The following is a 24,459-nucleotide window of genomic DNA, read 5'->3' on the forward strand; positions in this document are numbered from 1 at the left end:
TTAGATCGGTCCTTAACCGCTTATAACTACTTAGTTATTACATAGCCCCGGTATTACCAAGCTAACCAATTTTTCTGAGCTAGGTGGGGGTGAGGTTAGGTTTAGTTAGGGGTCATATCTTCACACTAGCCCTCTAGAAAAAAAATTCCCTTTTCAGCTGCTTAGCTTAATTTAAATTGTCTTAAAAAAAGTCCGACACTGGAGTCTCATTGCGCCGAGGACCTCCCTGCAACCGCACCAGGGGATTCGCCAAATTCCATCGCGACTTCGATGGTTGTGAACCGCGGACTGATCTGGTCCCATAGCTTTGCCTCTTTCGCTTAGGTGTTCTGCACTTGGGAGCGATGTTGTTGCAGGCCTAGCCAAAATAGATTACGCGGACTTAGAAAATCTCCTCTCTTATATTAACTATTATTCCCCCAAACGCTTACCTCCAGAGTCAGTGCCAACTGACTAAATTTCCAATTTTCACACTTTTTCTGCTTCAAACTTTTTTTTCGATTTAAGTTTTACCACTTTAAACTGCACTGGTCTGAGTCTCGATGTGAAAAGAAAGAACCTCCAGCCGAGTGATACGAGGAACCCAGGACCAGCTATTCGGGAGTTCTTTTTCCTTTTGCAGAGTGTACCCGGTTAAAAATCTCTCCACCCATTTCTCTCGCTGAGTAAGAGCGCTAAGTCCCTAAGCCTACCCGTTTTCTTCACGACAGTTTTAGAGCCAGTCGCTTCCAAACCGCATTAGCAATCCATCAGATACAAGCCTTTACAAAATACCCCCCGACCAAAATCAGGGTTGGGGGTGCATTGGTGCATTGCATTATTTTGGCGGTCAAAATAATAGAAGTGCTAGCAAAAAGTTTTTCGACTATAATTTCGGTATGCTTTGGAAAATCGAATTAATATTTACTATATATTATTAACTTTTAATACCTGTACTACTAGACTATGCATTTTTATCGTCTTTACAGGTTATATTTGGTTAATAGTAGTCCTTATCATTTGGTCCTGGCAATATAGTACGTGCCTAAAACTGTCCTGCCGAATAACGAAATGTAATTTGAAAGTTAATAAAGGAAGGGAGAACGTAAGCCCAAGTCCAAAATCTTATTGGTTAATATCTTACAGTGAATAAAAATGAAAGACAAATATTAAAAATTAAATTCGCATTAAAAATTCGAGTTCCACTTAAGATATGTCGAAAGGATAGTGAACCCTCTAGTGGGACAGGCGAAATGTCAGTCAACTATGCCTCGTATCGCATTTGAAACCAACTGTAAAATTGATTCAAGTTTGGAAACAGTAGGAAGACGGCTTAGAGAAAATAATTTCATTTATGAAATTCCTGGATTATAAACATCTATTATTAGTTAGGTTTCAAAGAAAATTTAATTAATTTTTTAGAAAAATTCTCTTACAAAACATATTTTTTTCGTGTTTTTCGATAGCCGAAATGGGCACTACTATTATTTAGACTGCAGCTGTATGTCTGTGATAACCCTGTGTAGCAAACTTCTTTGTCGAGATCGTTCCGAAAAACAAAAAGCAAATCGATGTTTTTTTTTTTAACTTTGTTTTTATTTATTGAATCTTCTCTTTATTTTGAGACTTACAAAAAATTAACGAATCTTAACATTAAAGTTTAACTAACAGTATAGTATACTTAGACTGCATTCTGGTTGCGCGTCCCTCAAGTCGGTCGCTGGGTGGGTAAGTCATTGAGACGAAGGTTGCTCATTCTTGTTAGACCTCTCGCCAGGTCGCAAAGTCTCTTAAATCGGGTAGTTTCTTTGTGTCTGACGGCCAGTATGTTGGTGCGCCAGAAGAAACATAGTCGAGCCCAGTAAGCAATTTGAGCGTTTTCTGAAAGTTTTCTGATAGTTTTTATGAGCATTTTTTATCATTAAGTGCCCAAAAAACAGTCTGGAAAGAGCGTTTCTTTTCTTGAAAACCGTTGTTCTTTAAGAGGGTCAATTTCCGAGTGTAATATGACTCTTTTTATGACACAGAAATAAGTGCTTTCAAGTGCACTTATGACACAGAAATAAGTGCTTTCACCCTACTAATCAAGCACTGAAAACGCACAGAAAATGCTCATAAAAGTATCATTTTTAGGCACCTAAATCGCCACTAAAAAGGATCATTTCAGACACTTAATTTAAGCATTTTTAGGCACCTAAATCACCACTAAAAAGAATCATTTCAGACAAATTATAGAAGCACTCTGATTTTATTCTGTCTTTAGCGGTTTGAAACCATTTGCTTGTTATTATTGAAAATTCAAATGTCATCAAATGCAAATTAGAGAGGGGATTTTATGAAATTCTAATTCTCTTTTTATTCCTTTATATTCTATCTCTGTCTTACCTATTATTTGTTGCTTGTTTCCATCGACAGTACACGCACCAGCCAAAACTTTTTTAAATGGCTTTCTACTGCATATATACTCCTCAGCCAGATGCCCACCTATACACGATATATCAGCGCCTGTATCTAGCAACCCTCTTCTCTTCTTTTCTAGTAAAATAACTTCTGCGTACGGCCTATTGTCGCCAAAATTTTTTCTAATACTAGCAATTTCTTTTATTGTCTTCCAGTAATTTTTTTGTCGCCGACTGTTTCGCGAGACAGACCTAGCCTCGAGCTTCAGTGTTGGCAAGTTTAATGTTCGGAACTTTTCCAGCTTAGTATGCCAGACTTGCAATCCTAAATCTCCGGAAGGTGAATTTTCTACACTAAGCGCTTCCTTCCCTCTAACTAATGCTGGTCCTCCAAGCCTGACTGTCGGTTGGGAACACTTGCTTTGGAACGCGGTGTTGCAGTTCCAGCCCTCACAAGAGGGCTTATACGCGTTAGGAAGACCACAACCATAACAAAAGGTTTTCCTTTTTGATGCGCAGTCTTGGTATCTATGCCTTTCCTTTCTGCAGTTCCAACATACCAAGGAAAATGCTCCTATCTCTTCTTGAAGTTCATCTTCCCCAAATTCTAATGCATCGTCGCCTTCCACCTCTTCGCAAAGTTCACTTATCGGTTTTCTTAAAGGGAGTGGTTTTTGGTTACCATGGTGTTTACGCATCTCTTCTATAAAGAATTCCCTTTTTCTAACCGTATCCCTCAAATTCTCCATGGACTGGAAATTTAGATTCAGAATCTCATGCTGGATTTCTGGACGTAAATTGCGCCGTACTATTTCTACCAGTGATTCGTCGGATATGGGCTGGCTAAGTCGGTCAGTAAGCTTTAAAATGGAATCATAAAAGCTTTCAAACGATTCCTTATCTCTCTGTTTTCTGTCCCTGATCATCTGACGGATATCTACATCGGTCCTTGAATCCCGGAATTGCTTTCTTAAGGCTGCACAAAGCTCCTGCCATCTCACCACTCCTACGGTCTTATGATGACGCCAAAAAAAATCAGAGGCCTTTCCTTCAAATAGCATATTTGCATTGTGCTAAATCCGAGCTTAGGGATCTGGAGCTATTGGGTCTCTGTGGAACTGTATACCGTTCTTCGTGTGGCATGTTATTTCCCAAAACCTGCTCTAGGAAGGAATTCCTACTTGTATTAGGATTTACCGTTGCCCTTTGTTGGTCTATATTGCTTATTTGCGCTTCTACATTTGTCTGTATTAGATTTGCCATCCTCTCCGTGAGCTGAGTTAGTAGCTCGTTTTGCATTGCCTTTACGGCTGCAGAAATCTCTGTAGTTATTCGGCTCATTATTAGCATCTGTGTTCTGATCCTGCCTTGACCGCTCCTGGATGGTTGAAGCTGACAAGTCCACCACTTCCACTAAGCGAAATAGTTTCGAGCCTTGTACGCTGCCTGGTTTGAATTGCTGACGTCGGAGGTTGTGAAATTCGTTGATTGATACAGATCGAATCACAAATCGGACAAGTTCTCTTGACTGCCAAATGTGTCCTTAAGCACGCTTTATGGAACACATGCTGACACTTGGTTTTATAGCTATCGACTGCCCTAATCTCAGAGCTACATAAGCTACGCTCAGAACTAGGAGGAGGTCCCTCTTTTTGAGGTGATCGATCCAGACCCATAAATGTCTAACTATAATTATTACCTATTACTATTACTATATTTTTCTCTTTTACTAAGGATGAATGAGGTAATACTAAAAGGATACATTTTTAAAATATATAATAAGAAAAAATTGTTATTTTTTTTTTTCCCAAATTAAAAGTAGTTTTGATTTCCACCACGCACTTAGCAACGCTGCCTATTAACGACCGTCTTCACAAAATTGTTGATAAAAATAAAGGAAGCAGACTAGAATCAAGCAATGATTTGTGGACTTGAGGCCTTATGTGTAAAAATGAATCTTCATGTTCTCCATGCAAATCTATTGCTCGATTTACTTAAGGAAGTGGTTCTCATCAAAACTTTATCCGTGGTTGCGAGCTCCACCTAAACGTAGAGTCAACGCGCATTCCAAGCGTCTTAAGCTCTTGAAGAATAACCAAAACATTTAGGATGAAAAGAGGAAAAGAAAACTAAAATAAAAATTAATGGGGAGCTACTACTGAGGCTGAGTGGTCAATAGCCAGCTGCTAGCAGCTAAGCGACGGATTCCAATTCTTATGTCTCAGGTAGCCCATCACTTTTCTTTGTCCACCAATTGTCACTTTCGAACCCACATCTCACTGGACAGGATATCCGCCTAAGGCTGAGCATCCTGTGTTCCAAATGACGATCCAGAAACAAAGATGACAAACGACGACCAAGAAACTAGATAGTTGCCGATGAAGTAAGTGATGCTTACTTTACTGACACCTGACCCAATTAATCGATCAGGAGAAAAATAAATAAATTTAGGTTATAGAAAGAAACAGTTACGGTATAAATTGTAGTGAGTTTCCTAGACTTAAGGGGTTATATAAAATAATATAAATTGGGTTTGTGTAATAATGTTTGAAATATGATGTTGTTGGTTATCCCTCGCTGCAGTCGGTGATGCTGCAGAAGCTGGAGATATTTGTACGATAATTACCCCTGGCGGTTGCCGGGGGGTGTTGCTACTCCTTGCAGGTAGTGGTTGAGATCCCTGGCGGTTGCCGAGGGGAGATCCGTTCTGTGACGGGAGTTATGATGGGAGCACTTGCCCCGTTGTCACGGCCCTTGAGGCGTGACCAATTCAACAAATGAATTTACAAGTTAACGGCAGTGCCGGAGATTGGTTTTATGTGCTCTTTATTGTATGAGACTCTGACACAAACTAAAACTTAAAGCTAACAAAAAGTATTTCATAGCGGCCACGCAAATGTGCAGTGCTTGCCGCTATGCATGGGCTTCCGGCCAGACGCTGTGTCAGCAGTTTGGCCAAGGCGAGCTATCAGTTTGGCCCTAATAATCGGACATTGCCGCTGCTCGGTTAACTTTAGTTAACTTATACAGTTGTACCGCGCAAAAATATGGGTTTTTATCGATTTTTTTTTTGACACCATAGAAAATATTTGTGAAAAATGTTTTACCGACGTTGTGTAGTAAATGTTTCTGGGTACTTAATTAAATTTTTTCATAAAAAAATATTACATAACAAAAATGTTATAGCCGAATTCCCGGATCGTCTTTTTTCGATGGTGTCTTGCGGTGGACATGATTTCTCGAAAACGGTTCATCCGAAATCCAAAATTCAAAAAAGTTTAGTTAGTATATTGTATTGTCTAGTCCGTGAACGAGGGATTTCTAAAACTTTGATTAAAAAAAAATGGCGACGTTTTTAACAAAAAATGTACTTTTTCAAGGTATAAGATTTTCCTTTTTTGTGCTTGAAAAAAGGAGTTTTCAAAAAAAAATCCCTCGTTCACGGACTAGCTAATATCATAATAAATAAGTGATCAAAATTTGGTGTTGATCGGATTAGTAGTTTTTTAGTAATCGTGTCCACCGCAAAGGTAATTTCCCAAAAAAAAGATTCTGAGAAAATCGCGTTTAAAGTTTCAAGTTTGTTCAAGTTTTATATGCAGATAGTGCGCTATAAATAGCTACAGCTTCGGTTCTAATGCTCCGATCGTTATGAATTTTTGTGAGAGTATTCCAAATAAAATATACCCTTCAGTACCAAAATTCCTTACCCCGACGATTCCTGGCGACATGTTCGAAAAACAAAAACAAATTGCATGGGCTTCGTTTACTCAAGTCCGAAACGAAAGGGGAAACGAAACTTCTACCTGCTTTCGGTTTTCGACGATGATTCTCGAAGCTTCGACGTCATATATTCGATGATTCTCGAAGCTTCTACGTCATATTTTCGGAGCAGCGGCACGCGACAGAGAGACAATTAGAGAGATGTAGATGGAGGGAAGGGAGAGAAAAAAAATCTGTGTCGAAAACCAAATGAATGGAAGCGACGTCAGAATACCCTTTTTAAAATATGTTGAAATATTTTTATATATTTAAGATTATATTTAATAAATTTTTCTTTTCTAATCATATGGTATATTGAAATGTATTAATAATTTACTTTAGGCAAAGCCAATATGTTCATGTTTGATTATTAGCCTTGTGCGGTTCTAATTACAAGGCATTGCTTTGGTCGACTATACCCTGGCACGCGCCAGAATTTTCGGTTGTCAATTTTCGGTTTCGTCTTGCCTCTCCCCTTCTCCTTTGCATTTGCTGTTCAATTTGCATCGGAATTACACGCGTTTGTTGCGTTTAAAGTTAAGTGACCTAGTGATACTAACTAATTCTGGTGAGTAGTGCATATAATTAACTTATTTATTAAATACCGAGCGGCCGTTCAATATATGTATGTACATATGTACATAAATTTATTAAACGGCATTAGCCGCTCGGAAAAGTGAGAAATATTTATATATGTACATATGTACATATATTTATTAAACGGCATTAGCCGCTTGTACATATTAAGTTATTATCTATTTATTGTTTATTTATTTAATTGAGGAAATGATCGTGCAATATAACATCGACGGAGTTAGTGGGAAGAAGAGATTGAAGGCGTTTCCACATTTTTATGGAGTTTTGATCGGTATGTATTTTAATTACAAATAATGTAAACAATATCTAATTTCTATTTATTTTATTTACAGATAGTATATCCAAAGTGGTTCCGGGGACCTCGGCTGAGAAAGTGTTGGGGCACGCTTTGACGGCCATCAAAAATAATAATAATTTAAAAAAAATTAAAATAAGTAAATAAATAAAATAAGTAGAATAAATCTTTAGAATAAATAAATTGTATTTATAGGGTTCTTCAGTGAATCCCTTGTGAATCCCACCTATTTCCTCAACGATTCCTCAGAGAATATTCCAGGAATTCCTTGGTGTATTTCCTCAACGATTCCTCAGAGTATACCTCGGGGATTCCCTGGGGTGTTTCCTCAACGATTCCTCAGAGTATACCTCAGGGATTCCCTGGGGTATTTCCTCAACGATTCCTCAGAGTATACCTCAGGGATTCCCTGGGGTATTTTGTTCGAAATGCTCTTCGAATACCTGCAGGAATCCTGCAGTATACCTTGAGTTGTTCGAATTCCTCGATGTGAGGAACTCTTCTATGGAAATTCCTTGATGGTTTGTATGAAACATACCTAGAGGATTCCTCGGGTTGCAATACTAGTACCTAGACGATTCCTTAAGGAATCCATGAGGTATGGTACTGAAGGGTACTTAAAGAATATGCAATAAAAATATATATCTATATGTATATATCTATCTATATATATATATATCTATATATATATATATTTTCATATATCACAACTGTATATAACCCCTTAATATCCTTTCAAAAATTTCAAATAAAATCTGGCTTCATCGTTGGGCGCCAAAATAATTAATAAGATCTTACTAATAATTATTCATTACTGTAATGGGTAACGAACTATCAGGCTGGATGTTGAACTCCCGCTTTGGCCCGCACGTTCGATGGATCCGGCTCTGGCTCGTCGGTGGCGTGGTGTTAGAGTGTTTGGCCAATCACGGGTGCCTTTTTAGGACTTATTATTATTTAATTAAAATAAACGTGCGAAATGAAATGACGAAATAAGCTACCGGAGGAGCTATGACCGACAACTGAGAAAAATACAACAAGAAAGGATAGAAAAGAAGAAGACAAATTTGTGAGATCGGACAATATACCACTCCTTGATGTTCTAGGAGCTAACGATGCCCACCCTTCCTTGATCATGGTTTTTCCGTGTAAATTTAAAATTTCCTACGATCCCTTTGTTTGGCAAGCGCTACTGCGGCGGGTTTAGGAAATCAAAAAAATTAGGATTTTACGCAAACATTGTAAAATAGTTTATTAATACTAAAATGGACATGATAAAATTTTCTGGGTTTCGCTTCGTTTCTTTACATCTAAGATTTTAAGGAAAATTAAGTAAGGCAGAAAAAGTATATAAATATTTACATATGAGGTATGAAAATGGCTTAAATATAAAAAAATGGGTTTTCAATAAAAAAGACAAAGAAAAATATAATTTAACATCAATTAATGGTATAGGTGGTAAAATGGAAAAAAGTGAAAACTTAACATAGAAATAAGAAGAATTATCAAATGGAATACTTCAATGAAAAATTATTTAGGTTTTAAGCAAACTCACTCTTTTATTTTTTGCATCCACCACCGAAAGCTTTCGCTGGTTGCTGCGCTGGGAGAAATAATTAACGCACAAAACAAGAAAAAAAATATGCCAAAAATAATAATTAATTTCATCAAATAAAATGATTTTCCTAAAGAGGAAACTTTTTCTTCGTTTAAATCTTTTTCACTCACTTTTCACCCAAATTTACACTTATCCCCTAATTTTCAATTATTTTTCTCTTCTGTTACAGTAAAAATTAACCTAAAAGTAAGCTCCATACAATTATTTCCTGACTACTTATGCTATCCCTCTCAGTACTCTCACTAGAGTTCATTGAACCCTCTGGGGAACATTTGGGAGCTATGCTCCATCGCACCTTCACAACCGAGATGATCCACAGCGTGCTATCACCTATTTCGTTTTGGTGACAAAACTGCAACGGGGCTACTGCACCGACTCCGTCCGTCTCGCTTACTCCTTCATCCCAACGTGGAATGGGGGCCTGAACTTGCAGTTTTTTCTCGTTCCTCTTCTGTCCCGTTCACCAATATCGCACTAATAACACCTGATCATCTTGCAGCCGGTGCGGATGGAAGAGATTTCTATCAAGGAATTTTTTTTTTATGTTTGAAATTTTAGATCGGTCCTTAACCGCTTATAACTACTTAGTTATTACATAGCCCCGGTATTACCAAGCTAACCAATTTTTCTGAGCTAGGTGGGGGTGAGGTTAGGTTTAGTTAGGGGTCATATCTTCACACTAGCCCTCTAGAAAAAAAATTCCCTTTTCAGCTGCTTAGCTTAATTTAAATTGTCTTAAAAAAAGTCCGACACTGGAGTCTCATTGCGCCGAGGACCTCCCTGCAACCGCACCAGGGGATTCGCCAAATTCCATCGCGACTTCGATGGTTGTGAACCGCGGACTGATCCCATAGCTTTGCCTCTTTCGCTTAGGTGTTCTGCACTTGGGAGCGATGTTGTTGCAGGCCTAGCCAAAATAGATTACGCGGACTTAGAAAATCTCCTCTCTTATATTAACTATTATTCCCCCAAACGCTTACCTCTAGAGTCAGTGCCAACTGACTAAATTTCCAATTTTCACACTTTTTCTGCTTCAAACTTTTTTTTCGATTTAAGTTTTACCACTTTAAACTGCACTGGTCTGAGTCTCGATGTGAAAAGAAAGAACCTCCAGCCGAGTGATACGAGGAACCCAGGACCAGCTATTCGGGAGTTCTTTTTCCTTTTGCAGAGTGTACCCGGTTAAAAATCTCTCCACCCATTTCTCTCGCTGAGTAAGAGCGCTAAGTCCCTAAGCCTACCCGTTTTCTTCACGACAGTTTTAGAGCCAGTCGCTTCCAAACCGCATTAGCAATCCATCAGATACAAGCCTTTACAAAATACCCCCCGACCAAAATCAGGGTTGGGGGTGCATTGGTGCATTGCATTATTTTGGCGGTCAAAATAATAGAAGTGCTAGCAAAAAGTTTTTCGACTATAATTTCGGTATGCTTTGGAAAATCGAATTAATATTTACTATATATTATTAACTTTTAATACCTGTACTACTAGACTATGCATTTTTATCGTCTTTACAGGTTATATTTGGTTAATAGTAGTCCTTATCATTTGGTCCTGGCAATATAGTACGTGCCTAAAACTGTCCTGCCGAATAACGAAATGTAATTTGAAAGTTAATAAAGGAAGGGAGAACGTAAGCCCAAGTCCAAAATCTTATTGGTTAATATCTTACAGTGAATAAAAATGAAAGACAAATATTAAAAATTAAATTCGCATTAAAAATTCGAGTTCCACTTAAGATATGTCGAAAGGATAGTGAACCCTCTAGTGGGACAGGCGAAATGTCAGTCAACTATGCCTCGTATCGCATTTGAAACCAACTGTAAAATTGATTCAAGTTTGGAAACAGTAGGAAGACGGCTTAGAGAAAATAATTTCATTTATGAAATTCCTGGATTATAAACATCTATTATTAGTTAGGTTTCAAAGAAAATTTAATTAATTTTTTAGAAAAATTCTCTTACAAAACATATTTTTTTCGTGTTTTTCGAAAGCCGAAATGGGCACTACTATTATTTAGACTGCAGCTGTATGTCTGTGATAACCCTGTGTAGCAAACTTCTTTGTCGAGATCGTTCCGAAAAACAAAAAGCAAATCGATGTTTTTTTTTTTAACTTTGTTTTTATTTATTGAATCTTCTCTTTATTTTGAGACTTACAAAAAATTAACGAATCTTAACATTAAAGTTTAACTAACAGTATAGTATACTTAGACTGCATTCTGATTGCGCGTCCCTCAAGTCGGTCGCTGGGTGGGTAAGTCATTGAGACGAAGGTTGCTCATTCTTGTTAGACCTCTCGCCAGGTCGCAAAGTCTCTTAAATCGGGTAGTTTCTTTGTGTCTGACGGCCAGTATGTTGGTGCGCCAGAAGAAACATAGTCGAGCCCAGTAAGCAATTTGAGCGTTTTCTGAAAGTTTTCTGATAGTTTTTATGAGCATTTTTTATCATTAAGTGCCCAAAAAACAGTCTGGAAAGAGCGTTTCTTTTCTTGAAAACCGTTGTTCTTTAAGAGGGTCAATTTCCGAGTGTAATATGACTCTTTTTATGACACAGAAATAAGTGCTTTCAAGTGCACTTATGACACAGAAATAAGTGCTTTCACCCTACTAATCAAGCACTGAAAACGCACAGAAAATGCTCATAAAAGTATCATTTTTAGGCACCTAAATCGCCACTAAAAAGGATCATTTCAGACACTTAATTTAAGCATTTTTAGGCACCTAAATCACCACTAAAAAGAATCATTTCAGACAAATTATAGAAGCACTCTGATTTTATTCTGTCTTTAGCGGTTTGAAACCATTTGCTTGTTATTATTGAAAATTCAAATGTCATCAAATGCAAATTTTTTATTAAAAGCACCTTAAAAGAGTAAAAAACGTTTTTTTTAAGGATGGAAAAATTGATAAAAGTCAAATATTTTAAGTGTAACAATTCTTACTTCTCACAGCTGCCTTTATCGTCATGCTCATGACACATTTCTTAGCGTGAGTCCCCTTCCACGAATACATCAGTGCAACCTTATCCAAAAGTATTTTCTTAAACGTCGTGCGCAAAAATTTGGCAGGATCAGAAACATTACAATTTTTCATTTCTGATTCCTATAAAAGAAATGGAAATATAAAAAAAAACGACTGCACTTTATTAAAAATTACAGAGCATTTTTAGTTATTCTTACTCTTAGAAAACACTCTTAAAACCGGCTCTTTTCAGACACATAATTTTAAGCCCTCCTAATTTTGCTTGCTGGGAGCTTGTTCCTAACATTGATAATTCCATTATAGAGCTGCTTTTCTTTCTGAGTTGAAAAACTGCAAAACAACAGTGAAGCGAGGGGAGCAGTATACGGTGGCTAGTGTAAGTTGGTTGCCAGTATTCAGTTGCATATTTATCGATGTGGGCTGTAAGTAGTTTTAGAATTCCAGTCCCACCATGTGCTTTACCATCCGGATGATTTGTTTCGTAGAATGAATGTCGCCGTAGTTGAAAATTGTATTTGTTTGTAAGGTAAGTTTCTGAAAGCATTACGTCGATATGATTGTCAAGTAAGAATTGAGCTGTGAAGGTTAAGCTGTAAAACGCCGTTAGCTGTAAAAAGTCATTATTTGAATTGTTGTGGTTTTACATAAAATCTTGCAAAGTTGTGCGGATTAATGACACAAGTTCCGTAAGAATTTATTGTAGGCTGCATATTATAGCTTCAAAGTAGCTTTTTGGTTGCTCCGGCGATTGATACTGTTGAGCCATGTTCGGTTCTTGATATGATGATTGCAAAAATTACCTTTTAAGGTAATTACTTTCCTCTCTTTCTTTCACTTCCCTCTCTTTCTTTCAAGCGAACGGTCGTGTTTTTTTTGTGCGCACTTTGTGAATTAAATTTTGTGAATCTTAACAATCTTAAAGCCTAAACCGTATCGCTTCGCGAGTGCTGTGGTATATTTGGAGTCGAATTAATAATTTGTCTAAATTCTATTCCAAGCATAGCTCAGCTCTGCTTCTTCCCCGGCTTATCTATATTTCTGTTTTTTTCTTTTGCACTCTTTCTCCCGCTTTGGCTTCTTGTTTGGCACAGTGGTTTAAGGTATTGTGTTTTTTAACTTTTTAAATATTAATTTTTGTCTTATTAAATAAAAAAAAAATAATAATAAATAAAATGGAATTTAAACTGGTCTGTGCCATTAAGTCTTGCAACAAGACAATTTCCACATCCCAGCCTAGTATCCATTGCTGGTTATGTGAAAACGTCGTGCACGCCAAGTGTGCCGGTTTCACTGCATCAGTTTCGGATGCCATTTCCCGTAGGTCTGGGATACATTATTGTTGCAAAATTGTCGTGCTGTGCAAGGCGAAATGAGGTCGTTCATGAGACAGACCAAAAATGGATTTAAAGAGCTGATCACTGGTTTTCGTAAAATCAATGACCAGCTCTGTGCGCTTGACACTCAATTTAGTGGCCTTCAGCTGCTAAATGAGTCCCCTAAGCGTAAGAAATCCGCTGTTTCTGATCCGCCTCAGCCTGCTCAGCCGACATTAATGCAGCCGCTTATATCTCTGGCCACCCCAAGGGCTAGAACTGAGAAAAATTCGTCAGAATTTTTCAGGGATAATGAGCAATTGTCCGATATGTCCGCCATGGCATCCCTTCAAGTGATGCCACAGGTCCTAGGGAACGAAACCCCCATTAGGGTCACCCAAAAGGGTATTCCACAGTCCGGACCACCGGCACCGACTGATGCTGCAGTTCTTGTACCTGCGACACCAAAACCCTTACAGGTGATTCCTCCATCGAAACATATATTTGTTTCTCGGCTTGCCCCTGATACTTCAGAGATTGATATCTCGGCTTATATCAAAGCCAAAACTAAAGCCGATATAAAAGTGGAGGACATAACTAAATTTAAATATAATTATACAAGGCGCACGTCTTCTTTCAAGATTCGTGTGCCCGCGCTGATGTTCAAGACGATTTGTTCTCCCAGTTTTTGGCCAGAGAATCTTTTCGTCCAAGAACATCAGCCTAGTTCCGTAAAAAAAAAAGTTAATAAACCAGTGGGAGTGGGAATTCCCAATATCGGAACCACTGACCAACCCTCCACCTCTTCTTTGGCCACTAACCCAAAAAACTAGTTTCCTCACTAACACTTACCTATCAGAATACTAGGGGGCTACGTAGCAAACTCCCCAAGCTATATTCTGATAGTTCTTTCTTTGCATCCCATATAATAGCATTTACAGAAACTTGGTTAAATCCGGAGATCTTTAGCTCCGAAGTTTTTCCAAGTAAGTACACCACTTTTAGACGGGATCGATCTCAGCGAAGAGGAGGTGGAGTCCTCATTTCGGTAGACTCTACTTTTGCTTCTGAAGAGGTGAAATCCCAAGAGTTTGGTGACGTAGAATTTATTTGCGTTAAAATCACTATGTCCGTGAAAGCTTTATACATTACATGTTCATATATACCTCCTATGTCTGAACCGCCCACATATTGCCAGCATTTGTCCGCTATTCGATACGTCTCTAATCTTATGACGGATCGTGACCAACTCGTAGCGGTGGGCAATTTTAATATCCCAGAATTAAAGTGGTCCAACGTCGATAACTCACCATCTTTGTCACTTATAACTTACCATGACTTCACCGCGGGCATGTTTGACATGTCCCTAGGTCAGATCAATCATGTTAGAAATTCGCTAGGTAGGCTCTTAGACTTATGTTTTGTATCAGATCCTGATGGTACCGCTCTCTCCACAGCTTTTCCCCTTTCAACCCCAGAGGATCCATATCACCCCACGCTGGAGGTCTCAATCGAAACCACTCCTGGTATCGATCAGATGTCTCCGAGCGTGGTAAATAAGATTCGCTGTTTCCGTAAAGCTGATTTTCAGAAACTTAATAGCCTTATCGATACATTTGACTGGTCTGATATTCTGGCGTGCACCGATCTTAATGTCACTTTAGAAAAATTTTATTTTACTTTAAATACATTTTTTGACTCATGTGTGCCTTGGAAACATCCGTCCGCTTCAACAAATCCTCCTTGGTATACAAGGTGCCTCACTAACCTAAAAAATAAAAAAAATAAGCTTTTACTTAAATATAAAAAACCTGCAGTAGTGTTGATTTCTCAAGATACCTTCTAGCTCGGTCGAATTTTACCGTGCATAACGCTGAATGTCATAGGAATTATATTGACCGCTGCCGGATTCAATTTACTCAGGATCCAAAGCAGTTTTATAATTTTGTAAACACTATTAAACGTAAACACAATTTTACGTTTAAAAATTCCTTTGCGACTTCGGACCAGGCCATTGCCGATCTATTCGCAGAATTTTTTCAAACAACTTATTCTCCTCCTAAATTGACTGATCAGCCTTTCGCATATAACATTCAAGCAGCAAATCTTATTTTCTTTCCGTTTTTTTCTGAGAACAACTTATTATCTGGTCTTTTAAGGGTAAAACCCATTTATTCGCCAGGCCCCGACGGAGTACCAGGGTGTGTGCTAAAATACTGCGCCAGGGCTCTGTGCAAACCTCTTCTAAGACTTTTCAATTTATCTTTGGAAACCTCGATTTTTCCCCTTAAGTGGAAGGAATCATTTATAATTCCCCTACATAAAAAAGGGAAAAAGCCCGAGGCTGCCAACTACAGAGGCATCTCTAAGATGTCGGCAATTCCAAAGTTATTTGAAAAATTAATTACCCCTCATTTGCAACACCTTTGATCTTCGATTATCACTCCTTGTCAGCATGGCTTTATTAAGCGTCGCTCCACCACCACAAACTTATTGGGGTTGACATCCTTTGTCATAGATGGCTTTTGTAAGGGATATCAAACCGATGTAATTTACACAGACTTCAGCAAAGCATTTGATTCAGTTAATCACTCACTCTTGTTGAGAAAACTGAATATGCTGGGTTTTCCTAAAGGATGGAAGGACACAAAGAGTCTTATTTAAAAACATACAGACCCGTCTGGTCCGTGCTACATCCGGCGTCCCTCAAGGAAGTCATCTTGGCCCGTTATTATTTACGCTTTTTATAAACGACTTACCCCCTGCTTTAACGAACTCTCTAGTTCTTATGTATGCATATGATGTAAAGCTTTGTCTTCAGTACAAATCCATCTCTGCCCAATTCAGTCTTCAGTCTGACCTTAATAACTTTCAAAAATGGTGTTTAGCTAATGATCTAATACTTAATGGATCTAAATGCAAACATATGTCTTTTTATCGTTCTTGCCCTCTGCAAGCTACTTATTCTATTAATGGGATTGCCTTAGAAAAATTAACCCAGGTTAATGATCTCGGCATCCTATTAGACATCAAACTTAAATTTGCCGACCATATTTCCTTAATGGTTAATAAGGCTAAAGGAGTCCTTGGTTTTATCAAAAGGTGGTCAAAAGAATTTAATGACCCCTATATAACCAAAACATTATTTATTTCCTTGGTCCGTCCTATCCTAGAGTACGGTTCATGTGTCTGAAGTCCCCAATATGGAGTACATAAGGACCGCATAGAATCCGTACAAAAGAACTTTTTAATATTTGCACTTAGAGGTCTATACTGGGATGCAAATCTTCAGTTTCCATCCTACAGTAGTAGACTTTTACTTATAAACTTACCTAGCTTAACAAATCATAGGACAATGCTCGGTGTAGTTTTTCTGCATAACCTTATTAACGGGGATGTAGATAGCCAGCATTTACTAACACGCTTAAATTTCAACATCCCTAATAGAAGGACTCGAAACTTTAGTCCTCTGTTCCTTAGCCGTTGTAGTTCGACATGTGCACTGCATGACCCTTTTAGGGTATTATGTTCGAAGTACAATGGTCTCTACTCTATTACATCTCTTTCCTGTCCCTCTAATTTAATATATACAATTTTAAATTTCCTTACTAACTCCTCTTAGCTTAACAAATTTCAATTAGCTTAATATGTACTAACAAATCGTTTCTCGAGCGCCCCTCGGTCGTCTGGGCCTCTAAGCTTTATGATGAATACAGGAATGCTAGCTGATGCTCTTATTGATGCAAGCCATTTCCAAATTCTGAAAGACCGCGAAAAAAAAAAAAAAAAAAAAAAAAAAACACGGGTTGCCAGTCAAAACTTTAACCAAAGATTATAAAGTACATAGATGGGACATCTCATACAAAGAAAAACTTTCTATGGCGGGTTCCAGCAGTGGAACCCTCTGGAACGAGCGGGTTCCATTGCGCGACAAGTTAAGTTTGAGAAATTTTTCGCGTGACAACGAATGAGGAATAGCCGAGTGATAGCAAAGTAAAACGAGTTCAAACCAGGCACGGGAGGTCCATTTTTTTTTAATTTTAAATCTATTTATATTATTGTTTTATTATCTTAATGTGTTTTCCTAAATTAATAATCCATTAAAAAAAAATACAAAATTGTAAAATAACCTTAACATCGTCTCAGTTCGTAGTGGAACCCGCTGTAAAAATGTCTATAAGTGCGGGTTCTACGGCATTTTGGTAGGCCGCGTCGTGGAACCCGCTCTTATGTTTTAATTTTTTCCGTCGTGGAACCCGCTGTAATAATGAAAACATTTGAGAGCGGGTTCCACGACAAACGGCTGGCAGATGAGATAGGGAGAGAGAGAATTCTATTTTTAGATCGTAACATCTTTGGAACGATGAAAGTTTGAAACGTTGTAATCGAACCAATGTAAGAGTAAAGAGATCAGATATATCTTTTACTATCCTTACTCGTCAGCTCTGTTTTTGGTATAGTTTCTTGCGCCTTTTTTAACACCAAATTTAAGTATCATAAAATCAACTTAGAGGGTAGCCTAGATGGATAGTGCGTGGTCCTTACTCATGGGGTCCTGGGTTCGACTTCATTAGCGGGCGGTTGTTTCAATTTTGATAAAGTTTTAGTTTTATGATTCTTTTTATATTTATTTTTATTTTTTTGTTATTTTTTTTTTTACTTTTAATTTTTACGTTATTATTATTATTTTTAATTGCATTTTACAACAATTAAAGTAAAAATAAGTGACGGACGTGTCGGATGACAAAATGCCGGAAGGACTCCCTTGAAATTTTATTAGCCGGACATAATGAAGATTTAAACAATTTTACAATTGTAAAATTAAAGAAAAATATTACAATTAAAGAAAAAAAAAATAATAATAATTATAAAAGAAAGAAAAAGTTCAAAGTCCTTACGAGGATTTTAACACAGAAAAATTCCACATAGAGTAACTACTCTATGCATTACGCTACTATCCTGTCTCGATCTGCGGCGATCAAAAATACTATTTGTTCTACCAACTACCACATCGGCGCATCGAAAACAGAAACGAGAAATTGAAATTTGAAAAATTACTCCGTCGTGCGAGCAGTCACACATACATACATAGGTTCACATTTTTGTTGACGGGTACATGTAAAGAGTTCTAAAAATAGAATCGTATGCATGTGCGTTTCCCCCCTCACCAACAAGCTCGATGCAAAAAGTTGACCGTTTTGGGCCCTGATGTCCCATCTATGTACTTTATAATCTTTGCTTTAACATAACTTGCGTATGTCACATTTTGATCAGAATTGATGAGTATCTGGCTGCGGTCGAGAAGAAGACTTCAGGATTTGATCTGGAGGGTGTCACTTTTCATTTAGGGTGCGAGCAGTAATTCCTCTCTAAGTGTGCCACCGCAGTTGCCGCAGGTAACTCTCCAGGCGCAGTTTACAGTATGACCTTGTATGGCCATATTCTTGGCAGTTCGCATATTGTACCGGGACATTGCGTTTGTGAGGTTCGTCAACTGTAATTCTGCGGTGCAGCAGGAACTGAAGATTGTATATACGGTGCACTTCGAAATAGTATTTCTTCAGGGGCTTATATTCTGGTTTGAGCTGAACCTTAAGGAGTGACTGCGGCTTTTTATCCCTGTTGTTTATTGTAGACCTCCTTTTTTGTAATTCCCTTATCTTCCCCAGTAAATCCCAGTGATAATTATGTGAAAGTATTATGTGGAACTTTGTATTATGTGGAATTTATCCTTGCCAATCATTGAGCTTGATTTTGTTGACATTGGAACTTTTTTCTCGTATATAAATAGGCGGAGGCTTTGGCTTCCTTTTCTTCGCTTCAGTTGATGTGGCAATCTTAACCTCGTAGACGTCTGCTAAGATTAAGTCGATTAAAGTTTAAGGGCGTTTCTACTGCAACTAGGCTAGCATTGCCACGGGCTGTTTTGCGTTAAGAACTTAGGGGGCTCCGTTTCCTTTTGATTTGGATGTAGCGATGCAGCACAGCGGGCTGTACCACAGCGGGCCTTATATATTCTTTGTTTTTGTTCTGTTTTTCAGGCAATGCAGCGGCAGACGTTTTAATTTTTTGCGCTGCTAGCTGATGATGTTGTTAAACGCCCTGTTGATACATTGCGGTTGTTTTTGTTGGTTGACGTTGTTAAAGAAATTGCGGTGCCAGATACTGCGCTTTTTGGCTGCAGAGACATCGATGGTAGCGAGGGGGAGCAAGAACGCACTCTCTCGCTCTCTACGTTTAAGACTTCGGTCAAGTTGGGGTTAATTGACCACGCTGGATTAGAGCTTGCATTATTTTGGGTTGCTTTAAAAGAGAAGTACGTGCTGTTTCTTTGTACTGTATTAACTAATCAATACAAAAATTGGCCGTTTCATCGCTAAAAGTGGACATTCTACGAGCCTTCTTCTGCTTTTCAAATTAACTAGAATTCTTAAGCCTTGTGGGTCAAATCCCATATTATAGGCTTCGACCTGACCGCACAAATTAGATTGACTTTATCCTCGCGACAATTTTTTTCTCTCAATTTTCGCTCAATGTTTTGCCTGTCAAAATAAATCAAATGAATTCTTTTTACACCCCGAATCTAGGAGGCAAAAATTTCTTCTTCCTTTAGTGCTAGGCTATATTTAGTAGTATATTTATTACCAAATTTCATAAGGATCGGCCGTCTATATCCTATAGCTGGCATATATGATAGAGATAGAGATAGAGATAGAGATAGAGATAGAGATAGAGATAGAGATAGAGATAGAGATAGAGATAGAGATAGAGATAGAGATAGAGATAGAGATAGAGATAGAGATAGAGATAGAGATAGAGATAGAGATAGAGATAGAGATAGAGATAGAGATAGAGATAGAGATAGAGATAGAGATAGAGATAGAGATAGAGATAGAGATAGAGATAGAGATAGAGATAGAGATAGAGATAGAGATAGAGATAGAGATAGAGATAGAGATAGAGATAGAGATAGAGATAGAGATAGAGATAGAGATAGAGATAGAGATAGAGATAGAGATAGAGATAGAGATAGAGATAGAGATAGAGATAGAGATAGAGATAGAGATAGAGATAGAGATAGAGATAGAGATAGAGATAGAGATAGAGATAGAGATAGAGATAGAGATAGAGATAGAGATAGAGATAGAGATAGAGATAGAGATAGAGATAGAGATAGAGATAGAGATAGAGATAGAGATAGAGATAGAGATAGAGATATTGTATCGGATTGTAGCTTCCCGTGACGATTTTACTTGATTTTAAGTTTCGTGTAGTGAAACATGTATTTATGCATAAACAAATATTTCTATCTGACAAGTTCTTCAATTGTAAAATAAAAATACATTTTTTTTAATCTTAATAATATTGGTACTTCTTAATTGCGTAAATGAGGATACTATAATTAAGGCCATAGTTAGTGGTTAACGTTAACTAACAAGTATGCATATTAACTAAATTTTTTTTTTATTTACAAAAATACATTTTTATGATTTTTAAATGAATTTTATTTTACAGATGTTAAATGGCCAGCCTCCGGATAAACCTTGAGCACCCGCCATGACATTAAAAAATCTTTAAAAAATTATACAAAGATACTAATTAATAATTGAATAAAAAATATAATGAAATTTGTTACGATGAGAACTTTTTTGGAAAAATTCTTTCACAGGAAAATATTTGGGAAGGAATCAAAGAAGCACAAAAACAAATGTATAAAATCGGAGATTTAAACTTTGGATGAGTCTTCCAAAGATATGGTAGGTGGTAGGTGCCATTTTTATACCCTTGCAGAGGGTATTATAATTTTGTCCAAAAGTGTGCAACGCAGTGAAGGAGACATCTCCGACCCTATAAAGTATATATATTCTTCAGGATCACCTCCTGAGTTGATATGAGCATGTCCGTCTGTCCGTCTGTCCGTCTGTCTGTCTGTCCATCTGTCTGTTTCTACGCGAACTAGTCTCTCAGTTTTAAAGCTATCGTCTTGAAACTTTGCACACACTCTTCTTTCCTTTGCACGCAGTATATAAGTCGGAACGGCCTGGATCGGCCGACTATATCCTATAGCTGCCATATAACTGATTGATCGGAAATGGTATAACTTTGGTGTTTTTAGAGTTAGAGAGTTCAAATTTGACATTAGAGCTATTTTTGGCAAAACATTACGTCATGCCAAATTTCATTAGGATCGGCCGACTATATCCTATAGCTGCCATATAACTGAACGATCGGAAATGACCCAACTTTCGTGTTTTTGAAGATAGAAAGCTGGAATTTAATACAGATTAGTTTTGGTCAGTTGATCCAACCTATCAAATTTCATTAGGATCGGCCGACTATATCCCATAGCTGCCGTATAACTGAACGATCGGAAATGGTATTTGGTAGAACTTTGGTATTTTTGAAGATAGAAGTTTTATATCGCAAATATCGGATATAGAACAACTATATCCGATATTTGCGATATATATCCGGTTTTAACTGCAAGGGTATATCAACTTCGGCTCCGCCCGAAGTTAGGTTTCCTTTCTTGTTTTTTTTAATTCTGTTTAGCCAACCATTTCTGGTGATCTGTTAAAATGCAATTCACTCTTGGATCCATAAAAATTGCAGATAACAAAGCTTCGTTCTCTAACAACTTACACTCTCGAAGTTTGATTTGTGCCAATAATTTTTTTTTCAGCTTAATTTCCATCCAAATAATGAAAAATTCACTATAAACTAAATTTGTAGCCTGCAGCTTTATGGTCGCATCATATTCGTCCTTGAAAGCATCGACATACGTCTCCATCCAGTCCCATTCTACGGCAGTATTAATGCTACACTGAGTGCCCAAAAACTCTTTTAGGACAAGTAGTTTTTTTTTAACTCCACCTAGTGACAACATCGAGCGATGGTATAGTTTTGTTGTGTTCGATTAAGACGCGTCTGCGCAGGTTATATAATATATTTATTTTATACATGTATACAAAAAATATATTTCTATTTAACCTTTACTTACCTATAAGTTTCAGTGCGCAATGTTTTGCATAATTTGCGGCAGATACTAATGTTTTCCGTAATCTCGCTCAGCTTTTTTACATCATAGACGCACAGTAGAAGAGTGTGCGCAGCACACCTTACGAGATGCTTGCTAATATTTGCTAAATCCAGAACATCCAGCTTACCCATCAAATTTTCCTCTTCTCTGTCATCTTCAAAAAGGGATTCCTCCGTTTCGTCATTAAGAATTTCTACGGCTTTGAGCATGTTTCTCCCATTATCAGAAGTAACACTGCGTATATAAATTTTTCTCTTTAATAACAAACATATTAAACACTAACTGAAAACACATTTTTACCTAAAGATTTGATCAAGATCAATGCCATATTCGTCAAGAATTTCAAAAAATTTTGTCTTTAATGTATACCCCAGTGTGTGCATGGGTGAGCAAATCAAATGCAAATTTTTTATTAAAAGCACCTTAAAAGAGTAAAAAACGTTTTTTTTAAGGATGGAAAAATTGATAAAAGTCAAATATTTTAAGTGTAACAATTCTTACTTCTCACAGCTGCCTTTATCGTCATGCTCATGACACATTTCTTAGCGTGAGTCCCCTTCCACGAATACATCAGTGCAACCTTATCCAAAAATATTTTCTTAAACGTCGTGCGCAACAATTTGGCAGGATCAGAAACATTACAATTTTTCATTTCTGATTCCTATAAAAGAAATGGAAATATAAAAAAAAACGACTGCACTTTATTAAAAATTACAGAGCATTTTTAGTTATTCTTACTCTTAGAAAACACTCTTAAAACCGGCTCTTTTCAGACACATAATTTTAAGCCCTCCTAATTTTGCTTGCTGGGAGCTTGTTCCTAACATTGATAATTCCATTATAGAGCTGCTTTTCTTTCTGAGTTGAAAAACTGCAAAACAACAGTGAAGCGAGGGGAGCAGTATACGGTGGCTAGTGTAAGTTGGTTGCCAGTATTCAGTTGCATATTTATAGATGTGGGCTGTAAGTAGTTTTAGAATTCCAGTCCCACCATGTGCTTTACCATCCGGATGATTTGTTTCGTAGAATGAATGTCGCCGTAGTTGAAAATTGTATTTGTTTGTAAGGTAAGTTTCTGAAAGCATTACGTCGATATGATTGTCAAGTAGGAATTGAGCTGTGAAGGTTAAGCTGTAAAACGCCGTTAGCTGTAAAAAGTCATTATTTGAACTGTTGTGGTTTTACATAAAATCTTGCAAAGTTGTGCGGATTAATGACACAAGTTCCGTAAGAATTTATTGTAGGCTGCATATTATAGCTTTAAAGTAGCTTTTTGGTTGCTCCGGCGATTGATACTGTTGAGCCATGTTCGGTTCTTGGTATGATGATTGCAAAAATTACCTTTTAAGGTAATTACTTCCCTCTCTTTATTTCACTTCCCTCTCTTTCTTTCAAGCGAACGGTCGTGTTTTTTTTGTGCGCACTGCGTTTTTGACAAATATTGGTAAACCGGTGTTTACATACCTTGTGAATTAAATTTTGTGAATCTTAACAATCTTAAAGCCTAAACCGTATCGCTTCGCGAGTGCTGTGGTATATTTGGAGTCGAATTAATAATTTTTCTAAATTCTATTCCAAGCATAGCTCAGCTCTGCTTCTTCCCCGGCTTATCTATATTTCTGCATTTCTCTTTTGCACTCTTTCAAAGCTCCCGCTTCGGCTTCTTGTTTGGCACAGTGGTTTAAGGTATTGTGTTTTTTAACTTTTTAAATATTAATTTTTGTCTTATTAAATAAAAAAAAAAATAATAATAAATAAAATGGAATTTAAACTGGTCTGTGCCATTAAGTCTTGCAACAAGACAATTTCCACATCCCAGCCTAGTATCCATTGCTGGTTATGTGAAAACGTCGTGCACGCCAAGTGTGCCGGTTTCACTGCATCAGTTTCGGATGCCATTTCCCGTAGGTCTGGGATACATTATTGTTGCGAAAATTGTCGTGCTGTGCAAGGCGAAATGAGGTCGTTCATGAGACAGACCAAAAATGGATTTAAAGAGCTGATCACTGGTTTTCGTAAAATCAATGACCAGCTCTGTGCGCTTGACACTCAATTTAGTGGCCTTCAGCTGCTGAATGAGTCCCCTAAGCGTAAGAAATCCGCTGTTTCTGATCCGCCTCTGCCTGCTCAGCCGACATTAATGCAGCCGCTTATATCTCTGGCCACCCCAAGGGCTAGAACTGAGAAAAATTCGTCAGAATTTCTCAGGGATAATGAGCAATTGTCCGATATGTCCGCCATGGCATCCCTTCAAGTGATGCCACAGGTCCTAGGGAACGAAACCCCCATTAGAGTCACCCAAAAGGGTATTCCACAGTCCGGACCACCGGCACCGACTGATGCTGCAGTTCTCGTACCTGCGACACCAAAACCCTTACAGGTGATTCCTCCATCGAAAGATATATTTGTTTCTCGGCTTGCCCCTGATACTTCAGAGATTGATATCTCGGCTTATATCAAAGCCAAAACAAAA

General features: G+C 37.7%; 1 protein-coding gene across 4 annotated transcripts in view; it reads left to right on the forward strand.

Annotated features, from left to right (window-relative positions):
• Positions 1 to 20,585, forward strand: part of LOC108120074 (ran-binding protein 16) — a 476,341-nt gene extending 455,756 nt beyond the window's left edge. For 3 of the 4 annotated variants that reach the window (XM_043211189.2, XM_043211190.2, XM_043211191.2), the window contains one exon: positions 20,462 to 20,585. Coding sequence is in view for 1 of the 4 variants with exons in the window: in XM_070283005.1 (XP_070139106.1) it covers positions 20,462 to 20,468 (7 nt within the window). In the remaining 3 variants the exon portion in view is untranslated. The remainder of the gene's footprint in view (positions 1 to 20,461) is intronic. The other variant, XM_070283005.1, reaches the window with a different exon arrangement.
• Positions 20,586 to 24,459: the final 3,874 nt, after the last annotated feature.

The sequence above is a fragment of the Drosophila bipectinata genome, chromosome XR, assembly GCF_030179905.1.
Source record: "Drosophila bipectinata strain 14024-0381.07 chromosome XR, DbipHiC1v2, whole genome shotgun sequence".
Taxonomy (NCBI): Eukaryota; Metazoa; Arthropoda; class Insecta; order Diptera; family Drosophilidae; genus Drosophila; species Drosophila bipectinata.